The sequence below is a fragment of the Zootoca vivipara genome, chromosome 5 (assembly GCF_963506605.1).
Source record: "Zootoca vivipara chromosome 5, rZooViv1.1, whole genome shotgun sequence".
In the NCBI taxonomy this organism is placed as follows: Eukaryota; Metazoa; Chordata; class Lepidosauria; order Squamata; family Lacertidae; genus Zootoca; species Zootoca vivipara.
Genome location: NC_083280.1, coordinates 65,212,542 through 65,231,351, shown reverse-complemented (window position 1 = coordinate 65,231,351; position 18,810 = coordinate 65,212,542). Strand labels below are relative to the sequence as shown.

The window sequence follows — 18,810 nt, the reverse complement described above, 5'->3', positions numbered from 1 at the left end:
TTAGCCAACAGAATACTCCCCACTGCTCAACCATAAAAACCCAAATTGTGGCACAGAGGTTTTTTTAAAAGTGTGTGTGTGTGTGTGTGTGTGTGTGTGTTATTAAATTTTCTGTTTTACAATTTCAGATCAACATTTTACATACTTAAGATATCAATGACTCCCTTCTTCTCTTTCCATGGTTCATTTTACATATCTTATATCCCTGCATATTTTACAAAAACTATACCAGTCGGTTTTCCATTATTACATCCACCAAAACTTATTTACACTGTTGAATTTATCTTAATGCTGCCAGCGTTTTCAGATGTACACAATTAGTTTCCATATATTCAATCAACCTTTTCCAATCTTCTTTAAACGTATGTTCTTCTTGTTCTCTTATTCTATATGTTAAGCCTGCAAGCTGTGCATACAACTTAAGTTGCCAATCTTCTTTGGTTGGGACCTCGCTCGTTTTCCATTTCTGGGCTAACAAAGCATGGGCCGCAGTTGTTGCATACATAAACCACCTTTTCTTACACCTGGGAATTTCAGTCTGAATTATCCCCAACAGAAAGGACTCTGGTTTTTTTTTGGGGGGGGGAAGTAATTTTAAATATTTTTTCCAGTTCATTATAAATCATTTCCCAATACTCAGTCTTTTACCATTTTCCATGCCCAGGCACAGAGGGATTTTCAAGGGGGTAGGGGAGGTGAGAGTTGGGGCCCCTGTGTGCTGCCAACAACAGTTTCTCTGGTTTGGAAATATGCCCCCAGGTCCCAAAAGGTTGGAAACTCCTGATAATCAAGCAGCCCTACCATTAGCAAAGCAAGGAAACCTGAAAATTTTACAGATTTCTTTTTTTTTCGGTGGAGGGGAGGGGAGAGAGATTAGTATTAAAGAATGGCAAATTGTCCATTTCTCCTCACCAGTGTGTGGACTCCATTTAGTTTTTACTTTGAGGGCACCAAGGGGCCTTGGAATGTCTTTGGGCTCAAGGCCCAGTTTGTTATTTCAGGGAGACCTATTTTTAACAGAGTAAGAAGAGCCATGCTGGATCAGGTCCATGGCCCATCTAGCCCAGCATCCTGTTCTCACAGAGGCCAGCCAGGTGCCTCTGGGAAGCCCACCAGCAGAACTTGAACCCAACAACACTCTCCTCACTTGTGTTTCCCAGCAACCGGCACTCAGAGGCCTACTGTGTCAGAGTGTGGAGGCAGAATATGGTCCTCGTGGCTAATGGCCATTGACCATCTAGCCATGGATTTTACCCTGTTGTGAGGGGGTTACTGGGCCCCTTCTTTCAAATAAGCCCTCTGATGGCAAAGAGAAATGAGAAAGGTTGCTTCTGTAAGAAACAGGAGGGTGACGGTCTTTTGTGTAGTCTCATACCAAAGTTCCTATCCCAGGGATGCACAGAGCCTGTACAAGCAGGTGTATTGTTCCGAACAACACAGATCTACTGAGTGGTGTTCTTATGAAGGAATATAAAATAGAGATTGAAGCTTATCATGTTTATGTCCTATTATTATGATCTGTACATCAGTTTTCACTGTTCTGTGCAAGACACACACACACACACAAGAGGCGTGGATTGAAAAGGCTTTTCTCCATTTTAGATAAGACATTCCCCTTGCTTCACACAGATAAACAAGCTTCCTCCTGGGAGAACTGCAAACATGACAGAAAACTGCCCTTCCGAGGGGCCCGTGTGTGCACAACTGATGATTAATGGCAGTGTTTGTTTCAAGCTCATCATGGTACAGCATTAACTGAAACACGTTCACCTCTGAAAAACAACTCAGAGCTGTCTTTCCGTGCCAGCTGATTTGGCTGGAACACCGAGGCCCATTTTCATGTGCTCCCCCAGTTATGTCATCTGTCGCACTTGGTAGAGCTGCAGGATATTCCTCCTGGTCCATGCTCTGAGGCTTCAGTCTCTTTCCTCTAGACAAGTTAGCAGACACAGCCTGCAATATCAAATATTTGGCTGGACATTTCTGCCCTCCTTGGGTTGATGGGAACAAAATTCCATGTACAATTCCATGCATAAGTTTTATCATCAGGAAGAAAATGGAACTGAAGCCACATTTGCGAACTAACGGAGACAGGCTTGCCTAAATCTCCTTCACACCTTGGGGCCAAATACATTGTGCAAATTTGTGCAATGCACTCTTGAACAGTCCTTGCACGATTTGTGGAAAGCGGCTCTGAATCAATGTTGTAGTTTGCATGATATGTGTTATGTGAATGAAGAGCAACAAAGAGAGCAACAACACCTGGAGGAATAATTTTGTCTCCAAAACACATGTATATTATGTAAATGCTGAATGCTGGCCTATTTTTTCTTCTTCTATTTTCTATTTTGAAGGAAGGCAGTATCAGATATTTTCTGAATATCTGAGATGCTTGAAGAGTACGGTATATATAGAGAAGGGGCCTTCTTGGGTCACTCACCCGTCTCTTTGAGGGTAGTCTTGGAAAGGGATTGCACAACCAATGTCTGAGACATGGGTCATGTCAGGCAAGTCCTCAAAAAACAGGGCAGAACCAGGAAACCTGCTGTCTCTCTCTGTCTCTCATGTTGTCCACCGAGACAAAACAGCACACAGCCCATCAGGTATGTGCAGCAGTCCCTTTGGATAGGGGTCTTTTTATTGAACAAAGATAATTATTAAACAAACTTAAGTGTAAATCATACACAACCTTGATGGCAGAAAGTGAGAAGGAATTAAAGAACCTTTTAATGAGGGTAAAAGAGGAGAGCGCAAAATATGGTCTGAAGCTCAACATAAAAAAAAACTAAGATCATGGCCACTGGTCCCATCACCTCCTAGCAAATAGAAGGGGAAGAAATGGAGGCAGTGAGAGATTTTACTTTCTTGGGCTTCTTGATCACTGCAGATGGTGACAGCAGTCACGAAATTAAAAGACACCTGCTTCTTGGGAGAAAAGCAATGACAAACCTAGACAGCATCTTAAAAAGCAGAGACATCACCTTGCCGACAAAGGTCCGTATAGTTAAAGCTATGGTTTTCCCAGTAGTGATGTATGGAAGTGAGAGCTGGACCATAAAGAAGGCTGATCGCCGAAGAATGGATGCTTTGGAATTATGGTGCTGGAGGAGACTCTTGAGAGTCCCATGGACTGCAAGAAGATCAAACCTATCCATTCTGAAGGAAATCAGCCCTGAGTGCTCACTGGAAGGACAAATCCTGAAGCTGAGGCTCCAATACTTTGGCCACCTCATGAGAAGAGAAGACTCCCAGGAAAAGATCCTGATGCTGGGAAAGATTGAGGGCACAAGGAGAAGGGGACGACAGAGGACGAGATGGTTGGACAGTGTTCTCGAAGCTACGAACATGAGTTTGACCAAACTGCGAGAGGCAGTGCAAGACAGGAGTGCCTGGCGTGCTCTGGTCCATGGGGTCACGAAGAGTCGGACACGAACAAATGACTAAACAACAACAAATCATATACAAAGTGTCTTAGTCATGGGAAATATTTCCTAAACTGATGTGTCACCTTCTGCACAAGGTGGCTCACATCAAAATTCTAACATTTAAAAAAGTCACCAACTGTCAGGTGTGGAGAGTCCTCCCCTCCCTTCGGAAACTTCCCAGATAAGAATTAATGAGCAGTTGATAGATTTATAGTCCTTTTATTACAGCATCATGTTGCTAGCACAAATACACAGCCCTCCGCAAGGCCTCGGTCCAGTATACCTGAAGGAGCGTCTCCACCCCCATCGTTCTGCTCGGACACTGAGGTCCAGTGCCGAGGGCCTTCTGGTGGTTCCCTTGCTGCAAGAAGCCAAGTTACAAGGAACCAGGCAGAGGGCCTTCTCGGTAGTGGCACCCGCCCTGTGGAATGCCCTCCCACCAAATGTCAAAGAGAAAAACAACTACCAGACTTTTAGAAGTCATCTGAAGGCAGCCCTGTTTAGGGAAGTTTTTAATGTTTAATAGACTATTGTATTTTAATATTCTGTTGGAATATTAAATATTATTATTATTATTATTATGGCAGTTGGCTAGTCTAATTCTCCTTCCAACTTCCGCAGCATTTTGGGCGTCAACAGAAAGTTCCTCCCTCCCTCTAACTCCTTTGCTCTCTGAAACGTTCCGACCTCCGAGTCCCCCCCCCCCCGAGTGGGGGGGTCCCCTACGCTCTCAAGAGACATCTTGACTAGCTGCCCCCTCCCTTCCAGTTCTGTCATCATAATCTCGTAACTGGGTAACTCCCCCCCCCCTAAGATGCTCAGCTTCTGCCTCTGAACATGCTGTGGAGAAGGGGGGCGACTCTTCCCCCTCCAGCTCTCCATCAGAGAGGAGCTGGTCTGCCATAGAATGCATTCTCCAGTCCTCTCGCCTTCAGACCACTCCCTGACGCCAACAATCAATCAACATTAACAACGGTTGGGGGAAAGCATCTCAGAATACGGGTGCCAGTAATTTTGCATGCATTCAAGCGATGTGCAACCACCAGCACATGGGTCCTTTTGGACAGGGGCGGAACGGGCTCACGTGTGCTCCGCTGACAGGCACGGGGGCCAAGAACACCCTTGGGTGTCGCCTGTACCGGCCAGGATAACATTTGAAAAGTCAAGGGGGAGCTGGTTTTGTCAGGAATTCCTTGGGTACTGATTCTGACAAGGAGGCAGTGCTATCAAGAGGTTGTCCTCACCTTGGTTCTTTCATTTGCCATCCTCTTGCATAATTTTCAGAAAGGTTTTGAACTTAGGCCAGTCCTATCACTAAGCAGAGAAAGCCTCAGACAGCAAGATTAGGATGTGATGAAAGAGCAGCGAGTTGTATAAGCAGCTTAATCTGTTATTGTATAGAAAAGAAACTTGTGGCCTCGGGTGCTAAGATTAATTTTAGTTATTTAAAGTACTGTTATGGCCACCCCAACCTCTGCTGAGCAGTGCAAGATACAAGGGGTCTTGGCACCCAACCATGGCTTATGTTTCCTTTGGGCACAGTGGAGGCTGTAGGGTCTTTATGAAATATGGTTTATTATTTACACCGAGAGGGACTTGCTTGCTAGACCGGCACAGCACTGGATTTAAAGGCAGCCAAAACACCATCCCTGAGTCTCCTCCACACAGCTTGTCCGTCCCTTGGCCCACATGGCCTCTGGCCCCACCCTTCTTCTTCCCAAAAACCCTTGCTAAAAATGCAAGCCAAGCCTCGTGTAAAAAAAGAGAGGACATTTTCTCCTGTGGTGACATCACGCCCACTGTTACCCTGGCAACCTCATTTGCTCAGCATCATGAATCTGATTGGTCATCAGCACCTTTGTATTCCTCAATGAGTCCCCACCCCAGGCTATGCCCAGGTCTGGAAAAGGAGCTTATTCCGCAGTTTTACTAAATCCAATGCCGAAACAGTACTTTTAGGTTGCCTTGTAAAGGTCAAACACCAACACCAACACAAAGGCAGATTACAAAAGAAAATCAATGCAGTACAATTGCAATTAAAACCTCACATATTGTCAGGGGGTTGTTGCGGCTACTCTTGAGTAACGACGCTCCAGTCCGATCTGTCTTTTAAGGATTTTATTGTGCATACTATTTACAGTGCAGAGATAGCAGAAAACATGACCTCCTAGTCACTCGCAGAATCCGGCAATGGCGCTCTTCTGCTTTGGGGCCAGCACAATAGCTTGGGGACCCCGAAACGCCGCCCCCTAAACCTGTGTTTGGGCGCGCGCCTCAATTCAGGCGCCGGAAGCGGCTGCGCTCCCTCTTCCACCTGTTGGCTAGTGTAGCGCAGGGGCTCTGATACATCGCTGACTGAGCCCTCCTTCCTCCACTAAATGGCTGGGGCTCGGATGCCTCACTGGGCCCTCCCTCCATTCCGCTCCATTCCTCATTCCCCCCGCCTGACCCGCTGCTACCGCTGTCGCTGGGCGAAGTGCTGGTCAGGATGACAAGGGGAGACTCCCTGTAGGGAGTCCCCCTGACACATATATTAATAAAAGCAAGAAATGCACACATAAATTATCCAAACAAAACTGCTACAGGAAAATATAATCTCAGAAGGAAACAAAGGCTGGATGTGTGTGGTGATGGGGTTGGAGGAAGCCCAGCAGGAAATGTCTTCTAGAAATGTGAGGCCACTATAACCTCCCTCTTGTGCTCTCCACCCTCATTCCTCTCAGTGAGGGCCTCCATTGCAGATCTTAACATATAGGCAGGCTGCAAAGATGGTCCTCGAAGTAAATCGGATCCAAAGTGTTTAAGGCCTTAAAGCTGTGGTGCCTAACCTCTGCTCCCAATGACTTGATCTGCTCCCCTCAGCAAATTCTTCTGTCCCGCTCAAAGCAGATTCCAAAGAGCCCACCAATTTTGAAGGTGGCAGGAAAATTTAAAAAAAAACTTGGCACAGTGTTGAGGTGGGCAGAGAAGCTTCTGCTCCCTTATTTTGAATTGGTCTTAGCAATGCACTGGCAATCAGCATAAGTGCCTTGTGAACCAATTGCCAGGCTCCTAACAGGACACAACCAGCTGCATTCTGTACCAATCTGGTTGTCATCTGGTTGGCCATACTGAGAAGAGAACTTTGAGCACTGGCCTGATCTAGCGGGGATCTTAACAGCCCACATTTCACTAACACTTGGATAACTGAGGCAAGGTCAGACTTCCCCAGACTGGTGCACAGTTGGAATACTAGTCTAAATTGGTAAAAAAAAAAAAAACCCACTCCTGGCTGCTATCACTACTTGAGCTTGCCCAGTTGGCATGGAGAACTCCAGAATTCCACTCTTTGTCCTCCAGGGGAAGTACATGTCCAATCAGCACTCCATCCACTCACTTTATCCGGATGGAACCCATCTTGCCTGGATTCAGTATCCGCTTGATGGCCCTCATCCACTCTATGGGTTGACTAACTCAAAGCCAACAAGTTCAGTAGGTGTACTCAAGAGTATGACACAGCCAGCTACAACCCTACATGTCTTCGCGGCCCTGCAGTGGAAGGTACCATCATGCATCAGGTGAGACTGGTGAGGATGCAGAGGGATGTCACTTCCATAGTTCAATGCACTTCCCTTAGGTGATCCACCTGGGTCTTTCTCAATGTCTGTGACACACTTTTAATGCTGCCTTAGCAAAGCAATCCTGCTGTTATTAAACTTAGAAACAGCAGGATTGCTTTGCTAAGGCAGCATTAAAAGTGTGTCGCAGACATTGAGAAAGACCCAGGTGGATCACTGCTTTCAAGCAGGGGATAACAACAACAAAAGCTGGGTGAAGAATCACACCCAAAAAACGCCCTTACCTTGTTACCGCTCTCGTGCAGATAGTAACAAGGAAGCAGCCGATCACAATCATCCACCCCCAGCCACCATCGGGAGGGGAGGCACTTAAACCTTTCCTTGGTGCAGCCATGGCTGGGATAGGGAGTCTTCCTTTCTGTCCAGAGTCACTCTGCAAGACCTGCCAGTTGACAGGCAAGGTATGCATGGAATGTTACCTGGCACATGGGTTATTTGACATCTGAAACAAGGAAACAAAAAAGAAACAATAGAGAACAGATCAAAGCAAACCACACATGGCTCTGTCAAAGGCCACTATCAAATAGTTCAATGGAGAGGCAAGCTTTATTGTTTAAAGTTAAGCTTTTTATTTTTAACTCCCAACAACCGCAGGAGTAAATTCTATGCATTGTTGGCAGCAGCTGACTATGGGCCATATTCGCCACTTTAATCCAGAGTCACTCCATTGATCTCACTTCATGTTCTGCCTCGCCCATAACAGATGGAATCTCTGTATCTGGCAGAAAATCTATCATCAGAATATTTTTTTTAAATCATAGCATGTTAAAATTCAAAATGCATTTGAATGGACTGAATCCTTAACTGCAATGCCCTGTTGTTTTGCTTCGATACCTGGGAGCTGGTGAGGCTTAGAGTCCAGTCCACAAACCAATATTTACTCAGATGTTCCATTAACATCACTAATTCCTAAGTAACCATGCACAGGATCACAGCCTTAGATGTATGATAGTACATTTGCATTCATGTACGGTAATAATGGCAAGGAGGAGGAGGAGGAGGAGGAGGAGGAGGAGGAGGAGGAGGAGGAGGAGGAGGAGGAGGAGGAGGAGGAGGAGGAGGAGGAGGAGGAAGAAATCCTCACAGGCTAATATTTCCAGAAGTGCAGAATGGTGGCTCTTGAAAGGTTTGCATGCAGCTTTCATGGCTGAGACAACAGCATTTCCCACCAGTGGGGGGGGGGGGGCGGGGAGCAGTTAACGTCTTTCTAAAGTTGGGAAGGGTAGAATGTCAAAGGCATAACTAACAAAAGTGCCTTTGAAGATCATCTCCCTTATAACTTTGCTTGAATGAGGAATTGGATCAGCAGGCTGGAATTTAAAGCCCAAAGATGGGCACCACTAAATCCCAAAGACAGCCAGCCAGTTTCAAATGCAGTCTCTGCTTCCTTTTCCTAGATGCCTTCCCTATTTGTTAATTTAAAAAGCTTTTATACTACAGTACTTTTTAGGTTAAGTTGCTCCTCAGAGGAGTTTTACAACTATGTTCAAATATAAATCCATGAAATCCAAAGGAGAAGCCAGTAAAAGAAATAAGATACAGTCTTGGATCTCAAATGCCTTGACTCCTGAGCGATCAAAACCCAGAAGTGAGTGTTCTGGTTTTTGAACGATTTTTGGAAGCCGAACGCCCAGTGCGGCTTCCGATTGGCTGCAGGATGCTCCTGCAGCCAATCAGAAGCCACACCTTGATTTTCAAACGGTTCTGGGAGTCGAACAGACTCCTGGAATGCATTGTTCGAGAACTGAGGTACGACTGTATCCAGTTCAGTTCCAGTGATATGCCAGCCAGCATACCAACAGAATAACACAGGTATCTCTAAAGAATGCCATGTTGTTCATAGGTTTATTCAAATGGGTTTATCATGGGTCTATTGTTGTTGGGATTAATTGTGCTGTAAATCTCCAGTAGGTGAAAAGTGGTAGGCCAATTTACTAAGCAAAAGTAAATAAAACACCTTACACCTTCATCTGAAAACCCAACCAACTTCTTGTGTGGACCTGGTCAGTTGCCAAAGTGCTCTCAGGGCCCAATTTTAGAGTCTTATTGGACAGGGGTAGGAAGCTGTGTTGAAAGGGTTCCCAGTTCTCAGAATTCTCAGTTCCCAAAATTATCTGGGGAAAACCTTAACCCTCCTCATATTTATAAACCGTTATTAGTTCATAGTATGGATATGCCCCCTCGTTCATCTGAGAACAAGGAAAATGACTTCCAGGTCAGAGAGCCTAAATTATCTGGAGAAACCCTGGAGCTAAGACACTACCACACTTTCTACCAGCTTACTCAATCAAAAGCACTTCATTTGGACCATCAACATTAACATTCTGTTGCTCTGTTGAAAAGGATGTTTCTTCCCCTGCTGCATGAAGAATTCTTTTTTAAAAGTAATAATAATAAAACAAATAAGCAAAGCTGTCTGGTATGTGATTTAGTTTTCCTTGGAGGGAGACCTAAAATAGCCCAGCTGCAGCCTAATCCTTTAGTGGTTGAACATACAATATTCCTGCTGACAAGAATCACAGGCAGTCCCTTGAAACCTTATCCGATGCCATTTCTAGGAGGGAACTGAGTCCATTTCAAGATAAACAACGATAAGCAGCTTGGAAGAAGCTTTTAGTTCCATTTCAGCTTTATTAGCACTGATCTTGAGGCCAACTCTAATGTTATGGCCCCACATCATAACTACCAATGAAGTCCAGGAATTCGCATTCGTAATAGTTTGCACAATGGTCTCTACCTTGACAGAACTATGGTGTGGTGCCCACCAGGCCAGGACTTTGGGGCAGAGGGCCAAGGTCCCATTCAGTGGAATGAGCTGTTCACAACAGGCAGCAGTTCTGCACATTTCCCTATACCTGTATATCTGTGCTGGGTAGAAGAGGATTCATGTCTTTCATCCAGTTGTCAAGGGTCTCCGTTCTTTATTCTTAAAACTGTGATCATGAGAGCTGCCTCATATCCTCTGCTGCGCATCAAGCGCCCTGCTTGAACATACACACCAAGCGGGATATGGCTTTCAGATCAATAGGAGATCTGGCAGGAACGTGCTTCCTAAGAATCTCAGCACTTTGCATATTAACTTTTATGCATGACTTATTTTAAACATTTACATTCCATTTCCCCCAAACGTTTCTATAAAAGCTGCTCCTTTATAGCTGTGCGCATGACTTCCATGCACCCACACCAAAAGTGGAAGAGAGGTTCGGAAGAAGGGTGGTGAGATGAAAAGGAAGGCAGGACTCCTGCACCTTTAACAGCTGTAGAAAAGCAGGATTGCAGCAGCTATAGCAGCCCTGCTCCCCCTTCCCCCTTCCCCCTGACCACTCTATTCAAACTTTAAGTGCCAAGCGAAAAATCAGTCTGCTTCCAGAAAGAGGTTTATTATGTATCAGTGCTCCACATGCATCTAAGTTTACCATATTTCCAGTGACCTTATGACATAAAGGTAAAGGTAAAGGTACCCCTGACCATTAGGTCCAGCCGTGACCGACTCTGGGGTTGCGCGCTCATCTCGCATTATTGGCCGAGGGAGCCGGCGTATAGGTTCCAGGTCAGGTGGCCAGCATGACAAAGCCGCTTCTGGCAAACCAGAGCAGCACATGGAAACGCCGTTTACCTTCCCGCTGCAGCGGTTCCTATTTATCTACTTGCATTTTGACGTGCTTTCGAACTGCTAGGTTGGCAGGAGCTGGGACCAAGCAACGGGAGCTCACCCCGTCACAGGGATTCGAACCGCCAACCTTCTGATCAGCAAGCCCTGGGCTCAGTGGTTTAACCCACAGCGCCACTTGGGTCCCTTTGACATAGTGAGCATTAAAATGTCGGTGTCTAGCTTTCCCCAATCTAATCTAGATTTACCCTACCTAAAGGAAATCCAATGAGGTTTGTTTTTTTTAAAGCACTTGTTGTCATAACAACCCATTGTCATGTTTCTGGAAGTACCCTAAAAGCCATCACAATCCCCCCCAGTGGTGTGTTGCCTTTAACTCACGCCTGAAAGAAATGCAACAGGTACACTTTCCCCCCATGCCACACTACTTGCTTGTCAGACAGAAAGATCCCCTCCTCCTCCCTTCCAAGTGCTGTTTTGGGGGTTCTCCCAGCTCTCCAATGAGGATTTGGGAGAGATGCAGGGGAGGGAGCCCCATTGCACGAGTGGAAGCCATTGCACTGCTTTCTGCTAGTGTGCCAGCTAAATTTAAACCAGTCCTAAGGGTTGTCTTCAACAAAGTCTTACTCAAAGTAGACCCACTGAAGTTTATTGACTTACTTCGGTTCATCAATTTTAGTGGGTCTACGCCAGGCATAGGCAAACTCGGCAAGCTCGATGACTAAGCTTTTTAGTGACGAAACATCGGATTACCGGAACAACGTCTGAGCACTGAACCACTGGTATATCACAAGCGGACTCTCTATTACTGCATTTGCAATTGTTCAAGATAAAATTGTTCAAGATAAAATCTGTTTTGGAAAGAGAAGAAATAAGCACTGAACCACTGATATATTACTAGTGAACTCTTTATTTGTTTGCTATTGTTTAGGATAAAACCGATTTGGGAAAGAAACTGCCTTAGCCCTTTTTATGGGCGTTTATTGTTTGTTTGCAGATAGTTGCCTTGGTGATATTATCGTGCGTCGATTGCAGTATGCAGTAGTCATTGTTCATTGTTTTATTGTTATTTGTTATTTATTGTTATTCTCCTGCAGTGGGCAGCTGAATGAATGAAGAAGCCATGTGTACTAGGCTGCAGTCCGTGCATGCAGGGAGACAGTGAGGTCGCTTTAAGAGCTGCATGGAAAAGGACATCTCAGTGGGTGTGAAGTGTCATGCAAGGTGAGAAGCTATACCTGCTGAAATGCACTCTTCTGCACAGCTTTCAGTAGGGCATCCGTAGTTCCCAGAATCCTTGGGGGGGGGTCATATGCTTTAAGTGTTTGGTATAGATGCGGCTTTCTACTGCTGGACCTTTTCAGACCAGGAAGCAGAGGCAGCTGTGAAGCCTGTAGTCAGAGCAGTGAAGGAATGTTCAACGGGAATTAAGAAAACACACCGGCCATGGCCGCTGTGCTATGTTAAGTTAGGCTCAATCCTGCACCCCACGAAATGATAAAGAAATTCTAAACCCTGGGAATGAGGCGGAAAATTGAAGACTTTTTTTTTTTTGGCAGGGGAAGAAAACATTTTGGAAAGTGGAGGACAGGTTTTGGCACAGAACTAATAGAAATATCCTGTTGAGGCTTTGTTTTTTTAGGGCCATTTGGAGATACCATTGTATTCATCTTAGCACAATGAAACACACCTTCCTAATCTGTAGATCAAATGTTGGGGAAACTAATCTCTGCATTACCTCAAGGCAAAAACATCACCAGCATCACCATTACCTGAGCATGAGACTTTGAAGAGGAAGCATAGCAGCAAGTGAATAAAATACAAGGTGTTTTTCCTAGCTGGTATCTCTGTGTTTCTGTTGTTTCCTGGGGGCGGGGGGAGATTTCCCAGAAGTGAATGAGTGATAGGGAAACTTGATGAAAATTGGACAGCTGTTATATGCTCAGCAGCTCCATGAAGGACAGGAATGGTGAAGCTAAATGGAAATGTGATACATCAGAGTGAGGATACTTAATCTGCCTCAACTCTAGAGCTCATGAGTGGTCGCCATCTAAAAACACCTATTATGAGAAGCTGTATATGTAACAGAAGCTAAAAGCGGAATAAGTACAGGCTCTCGTTCACGTCAACATGAAGTCAGAAACAGCATCTACTTGGGTGGATAACTGCAAAACAGTGTGGGATTAAGCATTAAGGGCTAGACATGATACAATGACAGCACTTCAGCCACACTGGGAGCTGAAGGGGCACAGGATGCAGCCCGAACAATTAGAACAGGGGTGTCAAACTCAAATTCATCGGGGGCCGCATCAGCAGTTTGGTCACCCTCAAAGGGCCGGTTGTGTCTGTAGGACTATGTGTCCACTCTTTATTATCATAAATTATTGTCACTGCATTCAATTATTACTGTTTTTTGTAATAATGTAAGGTCATTCCCACCCCCACGCGGATCACATTCCTGTGTCATGGCGCGTGTGTGGGAGGGGATGTAAATGAGGGAAATTTGAACAAAAGGTGGGGATCGATGGCTTCCGGGGGGGGGGGGCTCAACTAAACCTTCGGCAGGAAGGAGAAAGCCACTGCTGGGATTAAAAACCTGCAGATGGAAAGAGGGCTTCCCTCTCCCGCCCTGCGCACACCCAAACCCCGCTAGGCAGGATGCCACACGCTGCAACCCACCCCATGCTTTGGAGAGGGGCAGGAACATGCTGTGCAGCGCCAACTCCCTGCTTTGCTTTTGCATCTTCCCTCCTCAGCGCCAGAGTCCCTTCCCCTCGCGCTGAGGGAGGGCAGTGGGTTTCCCGAGGAGGAAGGCGGTGGCAGCCCCAGCGGACGTGCATCTTCGCCTCAGAGCTGCTCTTCCCCCCACCCGCACTGTTGTCGTCTTCGCCGCCGCCTCTCCCTACCGGGACTGCAGGCAGAGGAGGCTTGAAAACCTCCCCCCCAAAAAAAATTCCCCTCCCACCTACTCAAACCGCGAGGCGACTCCATCTGGAGCCCTACATCACGAGGGGCTGAGAGGAGGTGGCGGCAGAGCGGGAAGAGCAGGAACCCGTGCCGTCGTCGCCGCCTCCCTCCCGGCCGCCCCCCGGGGAGCAGCTCCACCGGAACTGAGAAGCCAAAGGGCAGCTCGGGGTGGGGGGCAGAGCAAAGGCCAGGGACCCTCCCGAGTGTCTATGAGGAGAAAACGGGGGAAGAGGGAAGAGAAACCCGGATCCATCAAGAGAGCGGCTGTTGCGCTTCGCCCTCAGGCTCACTCCGCGTCCCTTTTGCCCGCTCGCTTGCCCACCTCCCGGATGCAGCCGAGGAGAGGAAGGGAAGCGGCGGGCGGCGGCTCCCCAGTGCTGCCTCACTCGCTCTTGGAGACAACAGCAAAGCCCGCCAAAAAAAAATGCAACGCTGCTCCGTCCTGGCACCAACTTTGCCGGCGGCGCCTGTAGGGCTTTCCTACCTCCTCGGCGGGCTTCCTCCTCCTCCTCCTGCATCTCACTTCCCCGTCTGGCTGCTGTGCCACCGCCTCCCTCAGCCTCATTCGAAATTGAAATTCCCTGGCCAAGGCCGTCAGCGCGGCTCCAGCGCCCCGGCCTCCGCCTGCAGCCCCGCTCCCGGTTTTGACCCTCGGCCATTCGCAGGCTCCAGAACTACTGTCAGCGGCTACTGTCGGCAGCGGCTACGCGGGCCACATGACGAGGTCTGGCGGGCCGGATTAGGCCCCCGGGCCTTGTGTTTGACACCCGTGAATTAGAAGGAAAGGAAGCAACCAAGAAAACCAATGGAATTTCTGACATTTTCTTTTAGGCAGTAGACCCCACACAACATCACACGGTTGTGCGTTGGTGTTGTTTTTAAATCATCCCTCAGTTTCAAACATGGAACTTGGAAGGCTGATGATCAAGAAACACAAACCCAATGGGCACACCCCATGCTTTGGACTCGGGCTACATTTCCCATCAAGATTTCTTTCCCAGACCATTACGCCTGTTCCCTTGTTAAACACAGGGTTGCCAGGTGAAACCGCCCTGCCTCTTTGAAATCTGCAAATCGTGATGTAGCTGTAATCTTTCTCACTTTGTTTTCCCGCAATCCTACCACCCACCTTTTCTCCAACCACACCTTGTTCCTCCAGTTATTTAATTAATTCCTCTGTAATATGTATACAGCCCAGAAATCCTGGACTGCACACAAACCCTCACAGAAAGTGTAAACTGGGTACAGGATCTTGAGGAAAAACACTTACTGAAACCAACCAACCAACAATTTCCATTAGTCGGCATCAGAATTAAGTTCCAACCCTTTGTGGATTCCAGGGGAAGAATTTCTAGGCCAGAGAGCTGGGCCTGGAGACAGGCTGGAGTTTCAGCTCTCCTAATTTTAAAAAGAAACTTGAGCCGTGACCTATTTAATGAGCACTTCCGGTTCCTCAACTATATCTCTTGGCATTTTCCATCCCTAATTAGTTCTCTCTCATTTTCACATGGATATAAGTGAGGTGCTCCTTGCTATCAGGGTGGAAATCAAACAAGGTTAGGATCAATTGTTTCCTAGTCTCTTGAGCATGAAAACATACCCAACCAGACCCGCTGGCTTTTTTTTCAATCGAGCATGTATTCTGATAATGGACAAAACCCATTACTAGTACTATAATATTAATCTTTCTCAATAGCCATTACTTCTACTTATTGCAGGTTTGCTTGGTGTGCTATGCTTCTGAAAATTATAATGCCTATCAGTGTATATCATCAAGCCTCATTGTATTGATTCCACCCCCTCTCAACTACCACCACTGTTGACCATCAGGGGATTTATGGAAGTAATAAAAGAATATATCCCAAAGTAGGGGATGTCCATAGCTCAACCACAAGAATCTAGTGAGATTTCTTTAGACGTATGGGCTTTTTAAAAGGGGGGCTTTAACATGGCTCAATACTGCAGTGCAGCCAGCAATGCAAAAACAAATCACAAATCTGACAAAATCCCCATTAACCAAGTTATTAGAAACTCCTTGCTTTCAGAGCTCATTGAGTTTGCCCTGTGTTTGTGGGAAATGGGTGCATTTCAATATACCGTGGAGTTTCCAAAAAATTTCACCTAAAGTAAAATCAGAGGAAAGGCCTTGATCAACTAAACTAATCTGTAGGGACTATGAGAGAAGTTGTTGCTGTTGCTAATGTTTTATAAGCGGCAAATAAGAAAATGAGGGTGGGGTGTGGATACACTCACACAAGAGAGCACACTTGTCTCATTTATTTTCACTTCCAAAAATCAAGATCTGTTGTATGCCACCATAGCCCTAATATGGCACTGTATCGGCAGCACCAAATACTCTCCAATTCCCAAAATGGACTTGAAAATTTATTCAATGCTCCTGAATAAACCAAGTTGCCTAGAAGTCATAGGTCGATTGAGCAACTCTGAAGCAGCAATCCCCCCCCCACCCCCGTGTGAATTCTGAGGTGGTACAGTCCTAACAAGGGACACAGTAGCTCAAGGGTGAGAGCAGATTCCTGAGAGACGTTTGTTGACCTCATGTAAAGGTTTGAATACATTTGTGTCACCCTGGCTGAACCGCCTCCAAATCTCCTTTGCCAGGCTCGCTTCGACCCTCGACCTGAAGTTGAGGCAGTCACAGAGGATAAAGAGCATACTGCTTCTGTTTCAGTGCTGTGGCTGCTACAACTGCTCCCGCTGCTATCACTGCCAATGTTATTTCATATCTATCAGCAGCCAACTGTGTATCAAGAAAACACACGGCCTGTGAGTTTATCCTCTAAACCAGGTGGGACAAGGATTTTAAAAGAGACCAAAAGCTTTATTAGCCAGCAGAGAGGTTCAGAAATGAATGAATGCATGAAATTGTATTGCGACCCAAATACAGAAATGTATAAACCAGGCATCCCCAAACTGCGGCCCTCCAGATGTTTTGGCCTACAACTCCCATGATCCCTAGCTAACAGGACCAGTGGTCAGGGAACATGGGAATGGTAGTCCAAAACATCTGGAGGGCCAAAGTTTGGGGATGCCTGGTATAAACAGTAGAGACTGAAAAAATATGGGAAGCGACCCATTGTGACCACCCCAAACCTTTTGCACATAGAGAAACATTATAGCATCATGAGCACAAATAATCATGAATGCTCAACAGAAAGAATATCTAGCTGGGCCCATAGCTAATTTAAGCTGCAACACAATATTTTTTTAGATTTCTAAATAATGTAAACAGATTGGAATGGCAACATTAGTTTTTTGTTTGTTTTTTAAGGAATAAAGACAATATATGGGGCTGCCTCTGAAAACGGTTCAGAAACTTCAACTGGTGCAGAATTTGGTAGCCGGGTTTCTCATCGGGGAAAGATGGTTTGAATATATTACATTACATTGACGTCGGCCCAACTGCACAGGCTGCCAATTACTTTCCGGGCCCAATTCAAAGTGCTGGTTTTGACCTATAAAGCCTTAAATGGCCCAGGACCACAAGGTCTACCTCCCTCCATATGAGCCAACCTGAATGCTGTGATCATCATCTGAGGCCCTTCTTTGTGTGCCCCTTCTACAAGAGGTCTGGAGGCTGGCAACACAAGAACGGGCCTTTTTTGTGGAGGCTGCCCATTTGTGGAATGTTCTCCCCAGGGAGGCTGACCTGGCACCTTCATTATATACCATATATTTAGGCACCCGGCAGAAACGTTTTCTCTTCAACCAGGCCTTGGGCTGATTAACATTCCAAGGCCTTTTAAATGTGTTAGTGGAGTAAATGATTTTGCTTCCGTTTTTGTTTTCTTATGTATTTTGCGTTCTTATTTTGTATTTTTGAGTTGTGAACCACCCTGCGATTTACTATAATAAATAACAGTAATAACACCCCGTGTGTATTTGAATCTGTAATGCTTTGCTTACCTTGTGGATTTGGGAGCTGCCGGGATATGCAGTTGTCAGCAGATCAGAGCAAAGAGATGGAAGGGCATACCTGTAAGTAAATGAACGTAAGGTGGTTCTTTTAAAAAAGAGGGATTTATATAAGGATCATTGTACGTCGCAACATGAGAAGCTGGGCATGTCCACACTTTTACATCCGTATCTTACACCAAGGAGTTCAAGAGGAATGGCGGAGGAGTTGAAGCTAAGATAGGAGATAATCCTGTCCCTGACGACATGTGACACCAGGGGACTGGCAGGTGGGTGGCCCCACACTCTTATCAAAAATGGTCCATGGAGGGTAGGATAATTCTGGATCTGGCTCGCAAGGTGAAACATTTTCCCCCTATCCCTATTTTATAGTATGGTTACTCCAAGACACATCTCACCCCCAATTTTTGTTAATTGGTAGCCTATTGTGTTACGGCGAAGTCTAGATTTGACAAGTATTCTAAAGATAAAGGCATATTCGAGACTAGTGCTACCAGGAGGTAGCATGAGGTAGTTCAACTCAGGTGGAAGATCTTGGAATTGTCCTAGAGACATCAATTCAATTTCAACACCTTTATTGGCATATATAAAAAATATAAAAACAAAGACAAAACATATAAAACATATAGGACATTAGTATAAATAGTAACTCTACATCATACAGAAATAATGGTGAGCAGGAGGAGGAAGAGGCACACAAGGGATCCTCAGCTATCATTGTTGAAGGCTAGATGTACTGATTTTAATTACATAAATTCTGGACAAGTAGTGGGCCATAATTCTGGTAATTTCGGGGAAGTCATCCCTCAGCAAGAGCTGGACCACTGTTTCCTTGTTGGGGAGGGTTCCAGGTCTCATAAAGGATAAGAGGGGGCCAAAATAAAAGAAATTAGAAAGGGGACAGTCCAGAATCATGTGAGCCATAGAGTCTACCTCTTTCTGGCCACAAGGGCATAATCTATTCCAGTAGGGGATGCCTTTGAGTCTTCCGGCTAACACAGAGGATGGGAAAGCATTTAGACGGGCCAACATAAATACTCTGCAATAAAAAGGAGATACCAGGTCATATAAATAATTAGGTATCAATCCTTGGTGCGGCGGCAGCCCCAGGAAGGCAGGCGAGCATACTAGAGGTTGGGCAGGATGAAGTTTCTGGAATTCATTATCAAGCAGTCTCTGCTTAATAAGAGTAAAGATATATGAATCCTCATATGTCAGGAGGGAATCCACTGAAAGGCCTAGTTGCCTAAGTTTG

At 45.9% G+C, this 18,810-nt stretch overlaps 1 protein-coding gene across 2 annotated transcripts in view; it reads right to left on the bottom strand.

Moving 5' to 3' along the window:
• SLC16A12 (solute carrier family 16 member 12) overlaps window positions 1–18,810 on the bottom strand; it is a 50,784-nt gene that overhangs the window by 10,773 nt on the left and 21,201 nt on the right. Inside the window, exons 3-4 of one of the 2 annotated variants that reach the window (XM_035138014.2) lie at window positions 17,547–17,616; window positions 7,267–7,484 (exon numbers count right to left, since the gene is read on the bottom strand). In XM_035138014.2, the coding sequence (XP_034993905.2) occupies window positions 7,267–7,451 (185 nt within the window). In that variant the 5' untranslated portion in view covers window positions 7,452–7,484; window positions 17,547–17,616. The remainder of the gene's footprint in view (window positions 1–7,266; window positions 7,485–17,546; window positions 17,617–18,810) is intronic. The other variant, XM_035138019.2, reaches the window with a different exon arrangement.